We start from the raw sequence: 18,566 nt of genomic DNA, 5'->3' as shown, positions 1-18,566 counted from the left end.
GGTCTCATGAAACTGGAGTAGAGGGTACTCCTAATTCTTTCGTCCTCCAGCCTATATTGAAACTGGGGATTGCCCTGACCCAGATGCAGGACCTTGCCTTTTGGCCTCATGAGGTATAATAATACTACTACTAATAATGATAATACTACTAGTACTACTAATAATATCATCATCATCATCCTTTTTATCTGTTGGATACAGATAGTAGTAAAATAGAGGTGGATGGGATAGATGGTGACAATACCTTCAGTTTTATATACAAGAAGCAAATATTAGTTTTCTACCTGTCAAACGTACTTATCCCCAAGGGTAGTTGGAAATAATGGTAAAATATCTGTTTCGTACTACTAAAACTTGGCAAGTGTCCAGTATAGGTCTGAATTGAATCTAGCTAATCTATTTATAGATTCAAAGCTCTTTTTAAAAATCATCTACTTTTTATTCCAGAAGCAAAAAAACTTGTTAATATGTAGACAAAGATTAAGTATGTTTTTAAACGTTTTTGTTCCCATACTGAGTATGTAAATCAAGGATTAATTCAAAAAGGATTATCCTGCAAATACTTTGAAAATAGTTGTTGTACACCTCTGTGCTGATAGTTCTGAAGCATAACAAAATTTACACTTGGCATAGACATGTCCTATAGAATGTACACTGGAATGATTTATCATAATCTGTGGACATATTTTTATCTGTGCACTGTCAATGAAACTCCCAAGCCGACTAAACCTGATCCACACGGAAGTACCAGGAGGAAATGGAAGGGAATAGTAGTGAGCAACTCCCTGTAACTGGGAAGAGGATTACTCCCATTTTCTGACCTCATCTGTTGTCTAGGGAGTTTTGCTGCCTTTCAGGGGCTCTGATTTGGGACATTGTGGAAGGACTGCCGAGGCTTGTCTGGCACTCAGACTATCACCCCTCGATGCTTTTCTACATAACCTCCTGTCATGCTGCCAGGGGTAGCATGGAGCACATGAAGCATGACTACATGGGTCTGGGGATGGTGGTTAAGGGCAGGAGGCCCTAAATATTCCTTCTTGATCCTTACAGTGAAGGTGGAGGACCTGAGGAGGAGTGGACAGATCCTACAAGTGGTTGCACAACTGGTGTCAGCAACACGGGTTTGGTGTTTATAACTGTGGGGGACACTTTAAGGATTGATGATAGCCTGCTGTAAAGAGAAAGGTTCCACCTGACTAGGGGGGACAAAAGACTGGCCTTATTGGTGAGGAGACTTTTGAGATAGAAGTATCAAGGTAGGGAGAGGACGACCACAAATTATATGAGGAAGTAGTCAACCAGGTTAGCAGGCAAAATTAGGTCTGTAGACATCATAATCAACAAAACAGAGCTGAAGGGGCACAATGTAAAGTTTGTCCATATAAAGTATTCAGTCTGGGGAAGAGAAGCCTCAGGGGGAATCTTAGTGTTTAGTGTGTATTGGCTGATGAGAAGGAGTAAAGGAGATGGAGACGGACACTTCTAAGTTTTGTCCCGTGACAGGACACAAGGCCATGGGCACAAACTGAAATACAGGATATGCCACTTTTTACTGTGATGATGGTCAACCACTGGAACAGGGTTGTTGTGTACAGTTCTACATTCTCATTCTACATTGATTTCTTAATGAAGGAGTCACGTTTGTTTTCAGTTTTAAAGACCTGGAAATTGGAATGAAGAAAATAGTCAAATTGCTGCTTAAGTTAACAACCATTAAGTAAACATTCCACTCGCCAGAGAGGCTGTGGAATCTCCATCCTTGGTGATAATGAATCATAGAATATGCTGAGTTGGAAGGGACCCATCAGGATCGAGTCCAACTCCTGGCCCTGCACAGGACACCCCAAGAGTCACACCATGTGCCTGAGAGTATTGTCCAAATGCATCTTGAACGCATCAGGCTTGGTGTTGTGACCACTTCTCTGAGGATCCTGTTCCAGTGCTCAACCACCCTCTGGATGAAAATCCTTTTCCTGATATTTAACTAAACCTCCCCTGACTCAGCTTCATGTCATTTCCTTGAGTCCTGTCAGTGGTCGCAAGAAAGTGATCAGTGCCTGCCCCTCTGCTTTCCCTTGTAAAGATGTTGAAGATTATAATGAGGTCTCCCATCAGTCTCCTCTTCTCTAGACTGAACAAAAGCCAGGTCTGGGCAACCTGCTATAGCTCTGAGCACTAGGCAGTCTCCAGAGGTTCATTCCAACACCAGCCTTTTTTAAGTTCTAGGGTAGGAGTCCTTTTGGCTCATTTTTCAGAGCTACCACAGTCTTTGTGGCGAAAGAACAAAAATGGCAGATATACATTGGAAATGAAAAAGATACTTTAAATCTGCTTCAAATCAGTGTGATCCTATGTTGAAATTACACAAGCAAACTTCTCTTTTTATGTAGCTCTTCTGAACTAATACAGAATGTCTTGACATTTTCATCTATATTAGCTTAATTTGAAAACATACATTTTAATTCTTGCCATTTGAAAGCACCCTTGTAATGAATACTGTCCTAAAACTGCTTCTGCAGTCTTTTTCAGCATGATTTAATAACAGCTTAACAGTAATCAAATTAATTAAACTCTCATAAACCTGCCATTAAATTAAAAAAAAAAACCCACACACTCAGATGCTAACTATAAGTTTGTGTGAAAGACTCTATAAAATAGAGTCTTCGCTGAACGAGTTGTCAAATGTTACACAAATTTTAAAAACCCTTCCTCAATGTGGAAGAGTGGCCCACTACAGACTGTTGTCAGTGGCTGGGCCGTGAGAGTTAATTCAACCAATCTCTGTCCTGGTGTCCATTCTTTTCCCACATAGTCTTCTACCATGACAGGGTGTAGATTAGGACCTATATAAGCACTATATAATCCCTCATTGTCACATAAGGGAATCAGTTGGAAATTAGTGTCCAGTGGAACTCAGGCATTGCCCATAACATACTACTTGTCAGAGAAGTACAAAAGTATCAGAATGCAATGGGATCACATGTTTCATTGTATCCAAATGGCTTTCTCATGAGGAGAGGGAGAGGAATCAGTGCTATATTTTTGTTGTGAGATGGTCACATTTTTTCCTTGTTTCAGAAAAACTCTTTAGCAGCTCTATGAAAGGAGGCCCACACAAATAAAAATTCAGCAGCAACTGCTTCAAAATTGTTTGCTGAATGTATGAACATAAGCTGTCATGTGTTTTGTGTCTTTTGTTGTGTTTGTAAATTGTAACTAATTACTTTCATAAAGTTGCATAATGCTGCAAGAAAATTGCAAAAGTAGTTTTGAAAATTAATGAGTTGTTGCACTTTTAACTAAACCATTATAGAAGCATAGAAAATATCCTGAATTGGAATGGACCCACTAGGATCATCAAAGTCCAACTCCTGGCCCTGTACAGGACAGCCCCAAGAATCACACCATGGTACCTCATTAGGTGTCTCAGCTTTAATAAAAGAACGATTTTTTTGCACAAAGGAAAATCAGTGAAACGGAAATATTGGATCATTCTTTTCTGTATTTTCAGCAATTAAAAGTTTGTGTAAAAAGCAGTGAAAGACTAATATCTCAAAGAATAGGCAGAGAGACTTGAAGGAGGAGGCAGAATAGATACATCAAAAGGCTAATGGAGTTTTCTAAAACCCACCACCACCACTAACACTGAGTTTTGAATCAAATGCAGAACTAGTGGAGGTATATGACTTTACTTTCATTATATTTGTTACATTTCTTTGGGGGCAGTTTTCAGAAAATACTGGAGTTTGAAAAAGCTTGAGTTTAAGAAGGTAAAGCTCTGGAACAGCTTAGGCGAGACTATGAAGTCTTACATTGTAGTAAGAAAGCAACACTTACAGAACTGAAAGGGAAACTGATCAAAGTCTCAAAATACATCTGATTTAATATTGGCAACATAATATAGTATTTAATATTAAAGATTAGAATCTATCTTCAATTTTTTATGATTAGGAAAATCACTAAGTATTTCAGTAGTTCTTCATCTTAGTTCTCGAGCAGGTCATGAAGATATTTTAAAGGCTGATTTGGGTTATATATGTAATGGATTTTAAGGGAATGTAATAAGATATTAAATGTATAAGCTGATATTGGCATTCATGTTTAATTTTCCTATAAAAATGACAGATGGGTTGTTTTATCAAATTCTCCGGGGAAAGCATTGGAAAAAGTGATGAAATGAATATATGATTTATAGGAGACTGTTATGTAAAGGACAGTATTGAGGAACTTAGAGGCCTTCTCTTCAGTAAATTTGTTGTGAATTAAGAGAGTATATGTGAAAGATTGAGCAAAGCTTGCAAGTTGCAATGTCTTTGTTCTTTATTTTACGCAATTAAATACCTCAGTAAGAAACTATCAACTGGTTTATGCAAGTTTTACATTACAATTTACATATACTCAGCAAACTATGGTCTCAGAAAAACTGAAGTGAAACTGGTACTCTGATTTTAGAATGCATGCAAAATAAAAACACAAAGCATAACAATTCTAAATACTGTATGCTTCTTATAGTTTGAACAGTAAGTAATTTGTGGTATACCTTTTTAACAATGTGGGAAGGAAGACTTTATCCTTCATTTCTTTGTCAGTCATAAACCAAAGTACTCATCTTTCACTTAGCTTTTATCATATTTTATCTTGGTAGTTTAGTGCAGTATGAGCTTGAAATGAAAAATATGAAAGTTCTGACAAACGTACAGTGCCTGGGAAAGATAATAGAGGTAGATATCCTGTGCGTTCTGGAAAGCAGGACGCCATGTGATAATTCAGAAGTTTATTTAATCTGAAAAATAGTCAAAACTACTTGTTATTTTAAGAAGAGATATTTCAGAGAAAGTAAAATCAAATTTTACCTGTAATAAACTACTACAAATTGAAATAGCAAAAAATTTTTTCCTCAAAGATGAGGGATTTCTTTTTGCATTTGTGCCATGTAGAATTTTCCAATAAAGTTTTTAATTCTGTAACTGGAATTGATTGCAACCACTTGCCACATGTCAGGTTGGCAGTTTCTGAACACATACTAAAATATATTTATGTAATAAGCTGCATATGAATTAAGATTTGCAAAATAATACCATCTCTTGAAATTATTGAATAAATTTGGGGTTTCATTGGCTGTAATGGAAGGGGGAAGTAAGTAGTGAAAATGGCAATGTAAGAGCAACACTACCTCAGAGTCTGTTACCCAAGATTTACACGTAATATTATACTTATTTTGTATTTATTATTCTATTTAATTTGCTTCCATGTTGAACTAGTCTTACCAAAGCAAGAACTGTATCTGACAGCATAGTTTATAGTACCCAATAAAATCTGGTTATGCTGAGTACAGCACTGCTTTTTATATTGACACATTAACACAAATACTAAAAGCAGTGATTTAGCTAATAAGTAAAGATTTTTCAGAAATTCAAGTACTTTTGAAGGAACTGGGTAGACAGAGTTGTCTCAGAAAAGTGATGTCTTTATTGAACATTTCAGAGACACTACTGAAAGTATCACTATAGTTTTAATCCAGTGTCAGAAAAAGGATGATATTCAGTATTAATTCAAAGTTAGCAAGGTCATATGAAGTAATACAAATGAAACAAACAATATGTTGTATAACGCTATAGTTTCCCTGAGTTTATTAACTGGATATCACATATTCTTTTTTAGAATTCTAACCTGATCCATCAGAAGGTGTCTCCTCCTGCAGAGCAACAAGGATCTCCAGTCTTATCCTTCATTACTCTGGAACAATTCAGTGCAATTCGCCTTGTGCAAAGTGTCCATCAGTCTCTTGCTTCTTTAAGTAAAGTCATCAGAGGTACCTCATTACTGAGTTCTGAAGTACAAAGACTGGCAAGTGCTCTGTTAAACCAGAAGGTAATTTTGTAATTTTGTATACGTTATAATGCGCGATGAAAAAAAATTCTGATACGCATTTTCATGTCACCATTTGTTCTAAGCTCTTTTATTGATAAAGACTCTAAAATTGAGTTCTTTTATTGATAGTAAGTCTTGAACAGAATCAGGATTTTTGTGGAAAATTTTTCAAAAAAGTGTTGCTTCACATACTTGCAGAAGTTTCTGAATATATTGTCCTTTTATCAAGTTTTCTCTTAAAGACAATTCCAATAAGGTTAGAAGTTGTGGAATGCTATTTCAATTTCAAATACCAAGTCATGTTTGATAAGTCAAATATATTAGCCAGTAGAACATGTAAATCTGTCCCTTTACTTAGTTTTTTACATTTTCTTAAAATATAAGTTATAACCACAATTCGCTCTCTGCATTCAGTGTGGAGTATTGCCATATCACACCAGACAAGCTGTACCTATCATACCAACCTATCATCTCACTCTATATTCTTGATAAGATGAGAAAAGCAATCGGAATTTGCACATGTACTCTCTCCATCTTTTTTGGCATCAAACTGGGCATACTTATAAACTGGTACAATTAGTGACTGCAAATTTACATACTCCATCATTAATAGCCAGATAATTGGATTACAAAAATAGTCAAACATGGATTTGACCTGAAACTCTGGTTTTGTTTCACCTGAAGCAATTGATAAATTCTGCCGACACTAATGCATAGATATTGAGATTTGTTCTGCAGTGAATGGTAATTCCTATTTATATCTTGTTTATCTTCATTGGAAGAACAAATAGTGTTAAAAAGATTCTTATGCATTTATTATTCTATCAAAACAATTATTAATTTGTTGTCTTTTTAGTTTCACAAGACTGCATTTGTTAGCAAAATTGCAGTAAAATTAGAATAAATTAATGTTTTCATGTTAGCAATCTCATTTCCTTTTTAAACATGTTTTGACTGTGTGGTAGAAATTGGTACTATGTACAAGTCATAGCAAATGTAAATGATACATGTAATGGTCATTCTTTAGTACTTACAGTTATATTTCTTGTTACTGAGCAAGAGAGAATGACTTGCTTGTGTGCTTAAGATGCACTCAAATTGGAAGCAGCAGGAGCTATGAAACTGATCACTGTCACAAAAATGTAGTTAAAAATTCTATGCATTTTTACCTCTTACAAACATCAGTTCAGTGCTTCACGATGTATTCAGCGAAGTGTTTCTGTCATTTCATCTGCTTACTTACCCACTTACCTTGACACAGATCACTTGACTGGATTGTGACTGTATAGCAATCTTTTCAGCAGCCTTCCAGAGAGGCTAATGACACATTCTTGGCATGGCAGCTAAACCTCAAGACAGCTAAACCTCACTATATTTATCATCCTAAAATGATTTGTTTCATGGATCTTCTATACACTGTTCTTATTTAGTTTAGTGTTTTCATGTGTTATGTAACAAAACTATTTTTAAAAAAAAAACAACTTGTATTTTAAAAGCACCAAGATTGTAGTTCTTTTAAGATTATAGCACCTGAAGAAACTGCTAGATTAATAGAAATGAAAAATGAGGAAATGTACTACTTCTAAGTTTTCAGCAATGTGCTTTATTTGTGTAAAATTGATATATTAGCCCCATAGAAGCCACTGTGAAGAAAATTAACTTTACCGCAGCCAAAATGAGCAGAAGTATACATCTGAAATATGCTTACATAATAACAATTAGCTAAGCTATTTCTTTAAACTTAGAGTAATTTAGAGTGATATATTAGCAATGTTAGGTGAATACCTGCTAAATGATAGATTGGTGAGCTGTCTGTAAATGCATATCTAGCAAAGAGGTCTGCAAAAATGCAAGGTTAAGAGTTTAAAATAAAAAAAAAAGTTTAAAAAAACCATAATTATGAAAAAAAATGTGCAGTTAACTGTGCTTTATTAGTTGACTTGAATGTGTTCTAATTCATTCGATTCATTCTTAATTAGTGTCCCCAGACCTAGTTATGTTCTAGTTTTTATCTATGAAAGGTACACATGGAGTATTTACTTTGAAAGATACCTTCTCTTACAAACTTACGTAATCAGATTTTGAAAATCTGTTTAGTGTATATGCTGTGAAAACGTGAACCTCCTTGAAAATGCAGCGGTAAATATTAAAAGGATAAACTGTTTATTCTATTCAGCATCTTCAATATTGTGCAGTATTCCACAGGTAATGATTTACATCAGTTCTCTTTCAATTAAGTAGGAGAATCTTGTAGAATCACTTTCCCTGTGCTTTACAGGTTCCTGTGGAGTAGGTAAAATTAATGTTTTTACATTTGTTTTATAAGGAGGAAATCTAACAGAGGACCTTCTAAGCCTTTCATTTTGAAGTCGGTGAGAAATTTGTATGGGGAGGTCTTGTAGGATTTTATTCTCAGGTTTTGCTCTACAAAAACTGTAAAGTGATAAGAAAATAATGATGCAGAGGAATTGTACCAGCTTCTCTTCACCACCACATAGCCACACAACTGCCTGTTCAAGTCTGAGGAGGCAGCAGCAAAGGAGTGGGAAGCTGTGGCTGCTCTTGAAAGATGACATTATGGCTTTTCAGGAAATAATCTGCTTAGGCCTTTTTGAATTGTTAATGGAAAAAACTGATGTTTCCTTATTGAATACCAGAGGTTCTTGAAGGTTCCCCATCAGCACTGTATCTGTGTGGGCCACAAGAAGAATTAGCAGGAACATGACCTTTCTATTAGTGGTTGTATATTTTGGTCAGTTTGTTACTTGTATTTCCTTTTTTCTTTGTAGGTATATTTGATCTCCAGATTGTTTAATTTCATTCAAATTGCTAGTTTAAAACATAATGGATTTGAAATGGATACTTTCAGTAAATATATTTTTATTTCAGTGTCCTATCACATGGCAAAGCAAGTGGGAAGGTCCAGAAGATCCTTTACAATATCTTAGAAGTCTTGTTGCTCGAGCGCTTGCTATACAGGTAATTTTAAAGAGTCATTTATTTACCATAGTATACTGGTATTCAGTGACACAGTATATCATATAAATTACTCTACAGTAGACCTTTACAAATACCAATCCCAAAGAGTTGTAGATGTGTGAAAAGGCATGTAAAAATTTAAAGGAGTAATATGGTAATATTGTTGGTTGCTTCACAGTTGATTTACACCTTAGATTTTAGTCACTAGTCTTTATGATGAACTAGGGGGGAAAGAAAATTTATGCAGATGAAACCTTACATCTAAGTCAACACACACTCTTTCATCTGGTAGAGAGATGCCTATCAAGGCATAAATGAAGCATTTCTAATAGAGGTAATGTAGGCAACTAGTCTTTAAAGCAAATAATAAAAACATCTGCATTCTCCAGGTTTACAAGAGGCTATAATAGAAGGTGCAGTATGACAACAGCTTTGTCAGTTTACAGTCTGACAGTGAAGAAGATAATTTTTAGTTAAGGTAGATCTATGTGTACTTTGATTGACAGAAGCAGTGTAAAAAAAAGTCATTCATCTAAATTAACTAGTATTTAAGGAAATAGATTTCATCATGTTGCATACAGAGAGAGAAAACTGTGAGAACCTTCCAGAGAGGTAGGAAGGACAGATCTTTATTATCTCCGGGCAATAAATAGAAAGCTTACGGTTTTGACTTTGATTAACACAGTCTTGTCCAGCAGAATACAAAGATTTCTGTCAACATTGGTGTTGACTGTCAGATTCAGAAGGAAGATTTGAAGGGCACATGATTTCTAGGCATTACTTTTTCTAAAGAAACTATCAGATGGATGTTTTCAAAGTATTAATAGCATTCTTGTTATGCAAACAGTTTCTTTTGGCTAATGCTTAGTTTTTGTTTGTCCTTTCCTTCAAAAAAGGCTTAAAGTATAAACAAAGAAAGCGTAAATATGTAAAGCAACAAGTGATAATGCATGTTCAGATGTTATTTGGTCATATAACTAGGGCTGAACTTAGTCCCATTTGACTATTATTGTCTTTAGTATTAAAAAAACATCATTTGGGGCTGAGTCAGTGTGTTTGTAAGCTTCAAGAGTACCTTGCTGTTTGCAGCTTGCACTTTCATTTGGTTGTGACCAAACTGCATGCAACTTTCCTTACTTACATGGGTTTTTCTTAATTGAAGTCTGAGATTACTGTTCAAGCTTCTGTGTGGACTGCACCTCCCATACAAAGTTGAGATAATGTGACAGAGTGTAACAGAATGAAATCAGTGTTAATAGTAATAAATGATTTTCAACGACACATATTCAGAAAGTTTTTATTTTCATATATTACTTTAGTCAACTATTGACAAATATGCTGCCTTATATTACCATGATAGTAATCTTCCTTTCTCGCTGTTTAAACTGATGACGAAATGTCACATTTGGATTACTCATTTTTATGAAATTTATTATGAAGAAATCATTTACAATTTTAAACAGCTATTTTTTGTAAGAGAGGGAAAGATTATTAAGGCAGAGCTTTACAGCAGATACTTAACATACGTAGTTGTATCCAGAAGCAGTAAATTACATTAAATTTTTTGTTAGTGACAACAGTTGCTGGTTATTTATTTATTTTTTTTTTATGTGAGATATGTAATATGGTTGTGTTTGAAGCAATTCTTAATAATACATTACCAGTCTGTTTTGCATCTCAAGCTTCTAGTCAAATCATGTCTGAAATGCAATTTCTACACTTTTTTTGTGTATAGTACTAGAAAAGTGTTGATTTTTTTCTAATTATGCATTTCAGTTGAATCATCTTTTTCCTTAAATATGATTCCAATTCATAGTTGTGCATATTACAGCAAGATTTTGATTACTTGTGATAAGTTTTTAATTAACTTTTCTTTTTTGTGACTTTTTGTTATTGATTTTATAAATGTAGTTTATCATTAGTTAATTCTAGGTTTAGTATTCAGAAATTCAATAAAGGCTTCAATAAAGGTATTCTCACAACTCTGAAAATTATCTTCAGATTTATATTTTAATAAATGCTATATTTTGGATTGGTTTAGTTTTATATGACCAACTCCATCGTCTTTTTTTTTGATAGTTACCCTTATCTCCCTCAGTTTCATCAACTATGAGACTTGTACTTTCACTGTTTGAGACAGATTTGATTTAGGTATTTTTTAAGAGGAAATAGGAGACATTGAAACATCGAATTTGTACTGAAGGATTACATTTACTAAGGATGAAGTAAGTCTCTACCTAGGTTATTAGTTAAAGGCTGCCTTGTCAAGAGGTTTGCTGCCAGTGTAGAAAATAATAAAAACAACTGCATTGTTACAAGCATTTATTGGGAATGGAGAGGAACACAAAATATAGGCCAGATGGTAAAATATTTATAGCAGAATTTATAGAAGTGTAAAGATGTTCTGAGAGCATTACACAACAACAGACAGAAAAACAACAGTTGTTGCATTTCTCAGGTCTGAATTCTCTCAGTAAAAAGCAAAATTAAAAAAAACCTGCCTACTGAAAGTGTGAGGAAATATGTATATGCAAAATGCAGTAGAGACTTGTATTGCTGTGTATTATGTTGTTGTGATAGAACTGATGGAAATAGATGATTTCTTCCCAGATTGAAGTTCTGATATTTGGATGTTAACTTTTGCTTTAAATTGCAACAAAAATGGTGTATTGAACATTCTTCTAAGATGGAGTTCTGAATACTTTCAGTTAGCAATGCTGACTTTGAACTTTACAATAGCATGATTTAACCTGTCTCTCCACAGTGATATATTTGCTATCAACATTAAGGCATGAAAGATATGAATCATCATAGATCATTGTATTGGTTTTAAGTCTTGGTCCTTATACTGCCAGTTTCCTCGTGATGGCATCTTAAATGTGTTCTGTGGCTTTCCTCTCGGTTCATGATTATAGCTCAGGAATAGTACACATTAGCATATAATGCTCTTAAGTGAATTCCAGTCTGTAGATAAGTGTCTTCTCATGGCTATGGATACCAGCAGGAGAGAAAGAGAAGAGACCCTGGACTATAGCTAGTAAGAGCCAAAACACCAGCCCAGGCAAATGTCAGATAACTATCAACCTTAAAAAATGTTTCAGGTCAACAAATTGGAATTTAATTTTTGTTTCCACAACAACTAAATGTAGAGCTTAATTTCACCTTTAAAAAAACCCCAAAACCAAACAAAAAAACCCTCACACTCTTCTTATTCCAAAAATACCTTCTATTTTAAATTGAAACATTTATTTATTCTTTTGAACTAAGCTGGTTTTATGTCATCTGCAGAAACAGTTCTTCCTTTGGATGACTGTTTGATCAGAGAGAGCCGCTAAAAGGCTTACAGTGTACATTGAAAATGAACACTGTTGGACCTCAGAATCATAAACACCTATTTCAATGTTCTATCCAAGGAAATGTTTATGAACACAAAAAGTTTTTATTTGCCTAATTTATGAAAGGTTTTGTTGAAAATGTGCATTTATCTATAAAATATTCCTAGTATATAAAAAAAATTATATTTCATACTTCTTCAAGAGACTCATATTTATCTCACTGGGATGCTGCTCTCTTGTCCCCTCTTATTCTGAGTGAAATCTAGGGTAATAATATAATGTCAATGCCAGTTCGATGCCTTAGTAAAAGAGTTTTGCTATTTTATTGCTCTTTTAGTATTTGAGGAAAAATTACTTTGTTTGTGTTTTGGAACCCTTACTCTACCTCTGTTTCAACAGTTAGGTCCGCAGAGAGATAGATAGGACACCCAAGGTATGTGAGATTTAAACTCCTGGAAATTGCCTGCTGAAGACACTAGAAAACTTTCTGGGAATAGGAGACACAGGATCCTTCCTTCACACCCCAGGCATCTAGGCAAAAATATTAAATTTTCTTTCACTCATAGCAGTCAGAAAATCTGGTATTAGAAAGCCAAGGAAGCCAAGTCCTCTCAATTTTCACCAAGTTAAAGAACTCCCATAATAAATCTTGTACAAACTCAAAATTTTCATGCTAAGTCCCCGTATCCATCCACTTGTGCACTCCATAATAACACCTATTCCCCCTTTAAGTAATCACACTTACTTTTGCATAGCATGTCAGTTTTTTCTAATACATTGCCTTAGCAGATTTTGCAGCAGGGACAATAGCTTAATGGTTTGCCTTTTACAGTTTTAGGAGTATCTGATTTAGATGAATTAGGTTGGCTGGTTCCTCACCTTGTCTTTGTTCCTCTCATGACTCTCTCTATTTGAACAGCTGTTACCTAGGTATCTGTGCAGTGCAGAATGCTCCAGATTTAGCATACTGATATTAATGCACAAGAATTCATTGAAGTAATGTTTTAAATCTATGCATTCTGTTATTTTAATTCAAATTTACACCTTATTCTGAAGAATTAGCATTTTTCTGCTACTTTTTTTGGCTTCTCCTCTTCAGCTGTCATGAATATCAAAACAAAAATACAACTGCAGTCTAACATTATCTGCTAAGGAACTGATCCTTAATTGACTCCCTTAACTCTCATCATGTTGCAGCATGATTTCATTTTGTTCAGAATTTATCAGCCAGGATACATTTTTCAAGACCTTTTATCTCAGTGATAACTGCTTGGTAAAAATTGGAAATTTGCTAGTACGACTATAAAATATGTTTTGTTTGTCTCTCATGTAATAGGAAAATTTGAAGCTCTTACAGATCCAGCTGTTGTATTGTGTCCCTTTTTAATCACTGTCTCAGTTAGATGGTATTGATGAAGTAATGGCTGAGTGTTTTGTAAAGACACCATCCAAACAGGGTGCCACACAGAATGTAAGATCGAAGTATCAGACTTGTACAGGTCATAGGAGCTGTCCATTGAAATAAGATATCATTTCCAAGGAAGCTTAAGCAGAGCTGAAGCACTTTTTGCGCACAGATAGTTCACATACTCTTGTGACTTACAGAAAGCTGTATTCCAGCACAGGTACCTGAGTTGTAAGGATTGCTGAAGTTTTCTTTTTATGCATCAGTTCAACACTTTACTTTTGAGAGGTTTTGAATCATGAAATCATAGAATATCCTGAGTTGGAAGGGACCCATCAGGATCACTAAAGTCCAACTCCCGGCCCTGCATGGGACCATCTCAAGAGTTGCACCATGTCATGTGCCTGAGAGCATTGTCCAAATGCTTGTTGAACTCTGTCAGGCTTGGTGCTGTGACTTACTTCCCTGGGGAGCCTGTTCCAGTGCCCAACCACCCTCTGGGTGAAGAATCTTTTCCTAATATCCAACCTAAAATTCCCCTGACACAACTTCAGGCCATTCCCTTCGGTCCTGTCTCTGGTCCCCACAGAGAAGAGATCAATGCCTGCCTCTTAGCTTCCCCTCACAAGAAAGTTGTAGCCTGCAATGAGGTCTCCCCTCAGTCTCCTCCAGGATGAACAGACCAAGTGACCTCAGCTTCACAGAGCTCCCCTCAAGGCCCTTCATCTTTGTAGCCCTCCTTCGGACGCTCTCTAATAGTTTTATATCCTTCTTATATTGTGGTGCCCAAAACAGAAAATCCCTCTTTCTTGTAGTGAAATTTTTACTTTCCTGCAAAATACAGTGCATTTAAACACTAAATCTGCAAACTGTGCTAATTTAAATGGAAATAATTTTGGTTGCCAATGAGAAGGATTATGTCAAGTTTGGGAAAACAATATGCCTTATGCATGGAAAAACAATTTTTGATAAGCAGTATTGGAAAAGGGAAAAAATCTCTACCTGCATTTCATTTGGTTTCATTGTGAGCTGTTGAAACTTAGTCCCAATGAAGGCTAGGTGCTCTGTTAAACTGAGGCATTGACAAGTTATGAGTTTTTCAATAAACATAAGGCTTAACTGTTATGAAAAATAATCTGTTTCAAGGGAATTCAGTTCCTGTTCATTAAACTCTTGGAATTCTAAGCATGTTTTGTGAGAATGGCTGTTCTGTTTACATTATGAAATACTACCTTGTAAGGAGAAGTTTGAGCAGCATCCCTTATATTACCACTAACCATTTGGTCAGCACTCTGATTATAAAATATTTATTGCATAAGACAATTACTCATAAAAAATATTTTTAGAAGTGTTGCATAAAAAAGAACAACTGAGGTCATTGTCTTTACAGACATTGTCTCTCTGAGGAATTACCTTTTTTTAAAGAAAATGAATTTTTTTCCTAATCTAAGTTTAATTTAAAAGGGCAAGATTTAGTAGTCTGTATTTCTTCTATGGATGTAAGATAGTATTTATATACACAGTAAGTTACAAAAAACTGTACTATATATGATATAAGATTTAAAGCTCTAGTTGATATACTTTATTTAAAATAATAATCATCGTTCATTAATTTTTCTCTTTAAGGTATAAGATACATTTTCACATGGAAGATATCTGAAAAGATACAATGATAAAATATTAATAAATTGTATGCATTTAATTTGTCAAAATTAAAAGTGTAGATTGCTCTGTTTCTAATAACTTGTTTTTAACTCTATCTCCTTTATCATGGACAAAGCTGTCTGCAAAACAGAAAGCCGACTAAAATGGATAGTCGTTTGACAAAAGCTCAAGCAAAAAAAAAAAGTTAATTTTATTACAAATGGTAGAAAAGGATTTTATTATCATTTACATATGAAAAAGAGTCCTTATGTTATGCTCTCAAGACTTGGGTAATTTTAAATTCCAGACATTAATATATGAGAAGTCTGCAGCACATGCTAATGCACCGGTTTGTAGGTATTTCCATCAATCTGCCTAGCTTTTTCTAGACAACTTAGAATGATAGAAAGGTTTGGGTTGGAAGGGACCTTAAAGATCATCTAGTTCCAACACCCCTGCCATGGGTAGGGACACCTTCCACCAGCCCCGGTTACTCAAAGCCCCATCCAGCCTGGCCTTGAACATTTCTGGGGGTGGGGCATCCACAACTTCTCTGGGCAACTTGTTCCAGTGCCTCACCACCCTCACAGTGAAGAATTTTTTCCTAACATCCAATCTAAACTTACTTTCTTTCAGTTTGAAGTCATTCCCCCTTGTCCTATCACTACATGCCCTTGTAAAAAGTCCCTTTCCAACTTTCTTGTATCCTACCTTCATGTACTTGTAGACCTCAATTAGGTCACTCCAAAGCCTTTTCTTCTTCAGGCTGAACAATCCCAATTCTCTTAGTGTTTCCTCATAGGAGAGGTGCCCCATCCCTCTAATCATTTTAATGGTCCTCCTCTGGACTTGCTTCAACAGGTTGATGTCCTTCCTGTGCTGGGGACCCCAGAACTGGATGCAGCACTGCAGGTGGGGTCTCACCAGAGCAGAGTAGAGAATACCCTCCCTTGACCTGCTGACCACACTGCTTTTCATGCAGCCCAGGATACAATTGGCTTTCTGGGCTGCAAATGCACATCAACAGCTCATGTCCAGCCCCTCACCCACCAGCACCCCCAAGTCCTTCTCACCAGGGCTGTTCTCAATCCCTTCGTCCCCCAGCCTATATTGATACCGGGTTTTGTGCTGAGCCAGCAGCACCTAGTGCTTGGTCTTGTTAAACCTCATGAGGTTCCCATGGGCCCACTTCTTGAGCTTATCCAGGTTCCCTCTGGATGTCATTTTGTCCTTCAGGTGTGTCAACTGGACCACTCAGCTTGGTGTCATCTGCAAACTTGGTGAGGGTACACTCAATCCCTTTGTCTATGTCATTAATGAAAATATTAAATAGCACTGGTCCCAATACAGACCCCTGAGGGACACCACTTGTCACTGATGCCCATTAGGACTCTGAGCCCTTGACCACTGCCCTCTGGATACGACCATCCAATCAGTTTCTTATCCATCTAACAGGCTGCTCATCAAATCCATCTCTCTCCAATTGAGAGAAGGATATTGTGGGGAACCACATCAAAGGCCTTACAGAAGTCCGTATAAATCACATCTGTAGCTCTTCCCTTGTCCACTGCTGTGGTCACTCCATCATAAAAGGCCACTAGGTTGGTCAGGCATGACTTGCCCTTGGTTACACTAACTTGCTCTTCTGACCACCACTATATTGACAGAAATATTGTGTCTACTAACAATAAGCAGTCTATCCAAAATACTTTTTTAAATTTACAATTCTGATTTCATAGTCACACGTACATACATATAAATAAATTGCTTAGAGTAGTAACACAGCTTTGTAACTAAAAAGTAGATGTGATCGTGGTTCTGTTTTGAACTGTAGATGGTTTGGTGGAAACTGGCTTAGTGTAACAGTTTGCAAAATGTTTCATCTCTTTGCTTTGAGATTTTAAGTGGTCAGTGTCAATGGTAACATGCTTTATTTCTCAAATTGCATTTGCAGATATGTGTTAAAAAAATAAGCTCATTTTATAATAGAAACACACTGCCATTCCACAAGCAAGCATCATTCCTGATAAGCAATCTTTTGGGCATTTCTTTGAGAGAAGGCAGAAACATAGCTGCATGTTAACCTACGTTTCTCTCTTTGAAGGAGATTCCATATAACTGAATTTGAAATTACAACATAGTTTCATATTGTGTTCCTGTACAAATATTAAAGATAAAATTCAGAGCTGTTAAAGTTTCAGAGCTGTCATCTCAAATTTAGCTTGTGAAGAAAGAGCTTCGTAAGAGTAATTCTTGACTAAATCCTTCTTTTTCTGTTGTGTTTGCGTAGTTTTACTCTTGGGAATTCACAGTCAAATAAAGTAATCAGTGCAGGATGCAAGTGCACTCAGCAACTCTGTAAACAGACATGACTGTACTTTAAAACTGGAGTAAATAGGCATTCAGGTTTGGGGTTTTGTTTGTTCTGTTGTTTGGGTTTTTTTCTTAGTAGAGTTCCTTTTGGAGTGGTCTTTTGTCTCTAAATGTTCAGCAAGGTACATAATTGAAGAAAAAAGAAACCAAACCTTGACTCAGAGAAGAAGAGTTGCTAAGAATGATAGGAAGCTTAGATCCCTATTTTAGGCATGTAAGTGATGCTTAAAGGCAGAAAGGGTAAACACCCTGGTGCTCTATGTGTTTGCCAGTGTATTCAGCTGAGTGCTATATATAGCAACTTAATTAGAATGTGTGCCCATACATGGAGAAGAACATGTAAAAGCACATTTGCAGGCAGTGATGTTTTTATATTGTTAAATCCACGTAGTCACTCTGAACTAAGAGACTTCTGATGCAATGTTCTCTGCATCAGAGCTTGAGTTTCAAAATGCCCATCAGGTTTGTACTGTTGTACAGTGTTGTATATGCTTTTCCTTATACATACAATGCATTTTCTTATAGGTTTTCTATAATTACCATTTTCAGTGTTATTTCTAGTATTTTATGATCCCATATGATAAATTAATCAATTGAAATTACCTACGTATCAGGCAAAATACAATAAATAGTTTAGAAGTAAACCAAATATTGTTTGTTTTTCAGATATGTATATTATGAAGCTTGAAAAAAGAATTATGCCATCACGTGCTCATGTATTTTATTATCACGCTGAGAAAATAAAAAGTTATGATTTGAATATATCCACAGCAGAATCCGGCAAATAAAAAATACAGAAAGATATTGCTAAACTAAAACCGTGTTGCTTATTAGCTGCAAATTTGATAAACATATATGTAACCAAAGATACCACAATACCATAGAGATGAAAACTTCGTAATGACCTTGTTAAAGGAGTTGTTATTTCTTCCTGTTCTGCAGTTTTGAGGCCACAT

General features: G+C 35.6%; 1 protein-coding gene across 1 annotated transcript in view; it reads left to right on the top strand.

The window, feature by feature from the left end:
* Positions 1–18,566, top strand: part of DYNC2H1 (dynein cytoplasmic 2 heavy chain 1) — a 161,271-nt gene that overhangs the window by 122,681 nt on the left and 20,024 nt on the right. Inside the window, exons 83-84 of the mRNA XM_017815950.1 lie at positions 5,665–5,874; positions 8,764–8,853. Coding sequence (XP_017671439.1) covers positions 5,665–5,874; positions 8,764–8,853 — 300 coding nt within the window. The remainder of the gene's footprint in view (positions 1–5,664; positions 5,875–8,763; positions 8,854–18,566) is intronic.

Source organism: Lepidothrix coronata, unplaced genomic scaffold, assembly GCF_001604755.1.
Source record: "Lepidothrix coronata isolate B3197 unplaced genomic scaffold, Lepidothrix_coronata-1.0 Scaffold53, whole genome shotgun sequence".
NCBI classification, from domain to species: Eukaryota; Metazoa; Chordata; class Aves; order Passeriformes; family Pipridae; genus Lepidothrix; species Lepidothrix coronata.
This window is presented reverse-complemented; position numbering and strand designations above follow the sequence as displayed.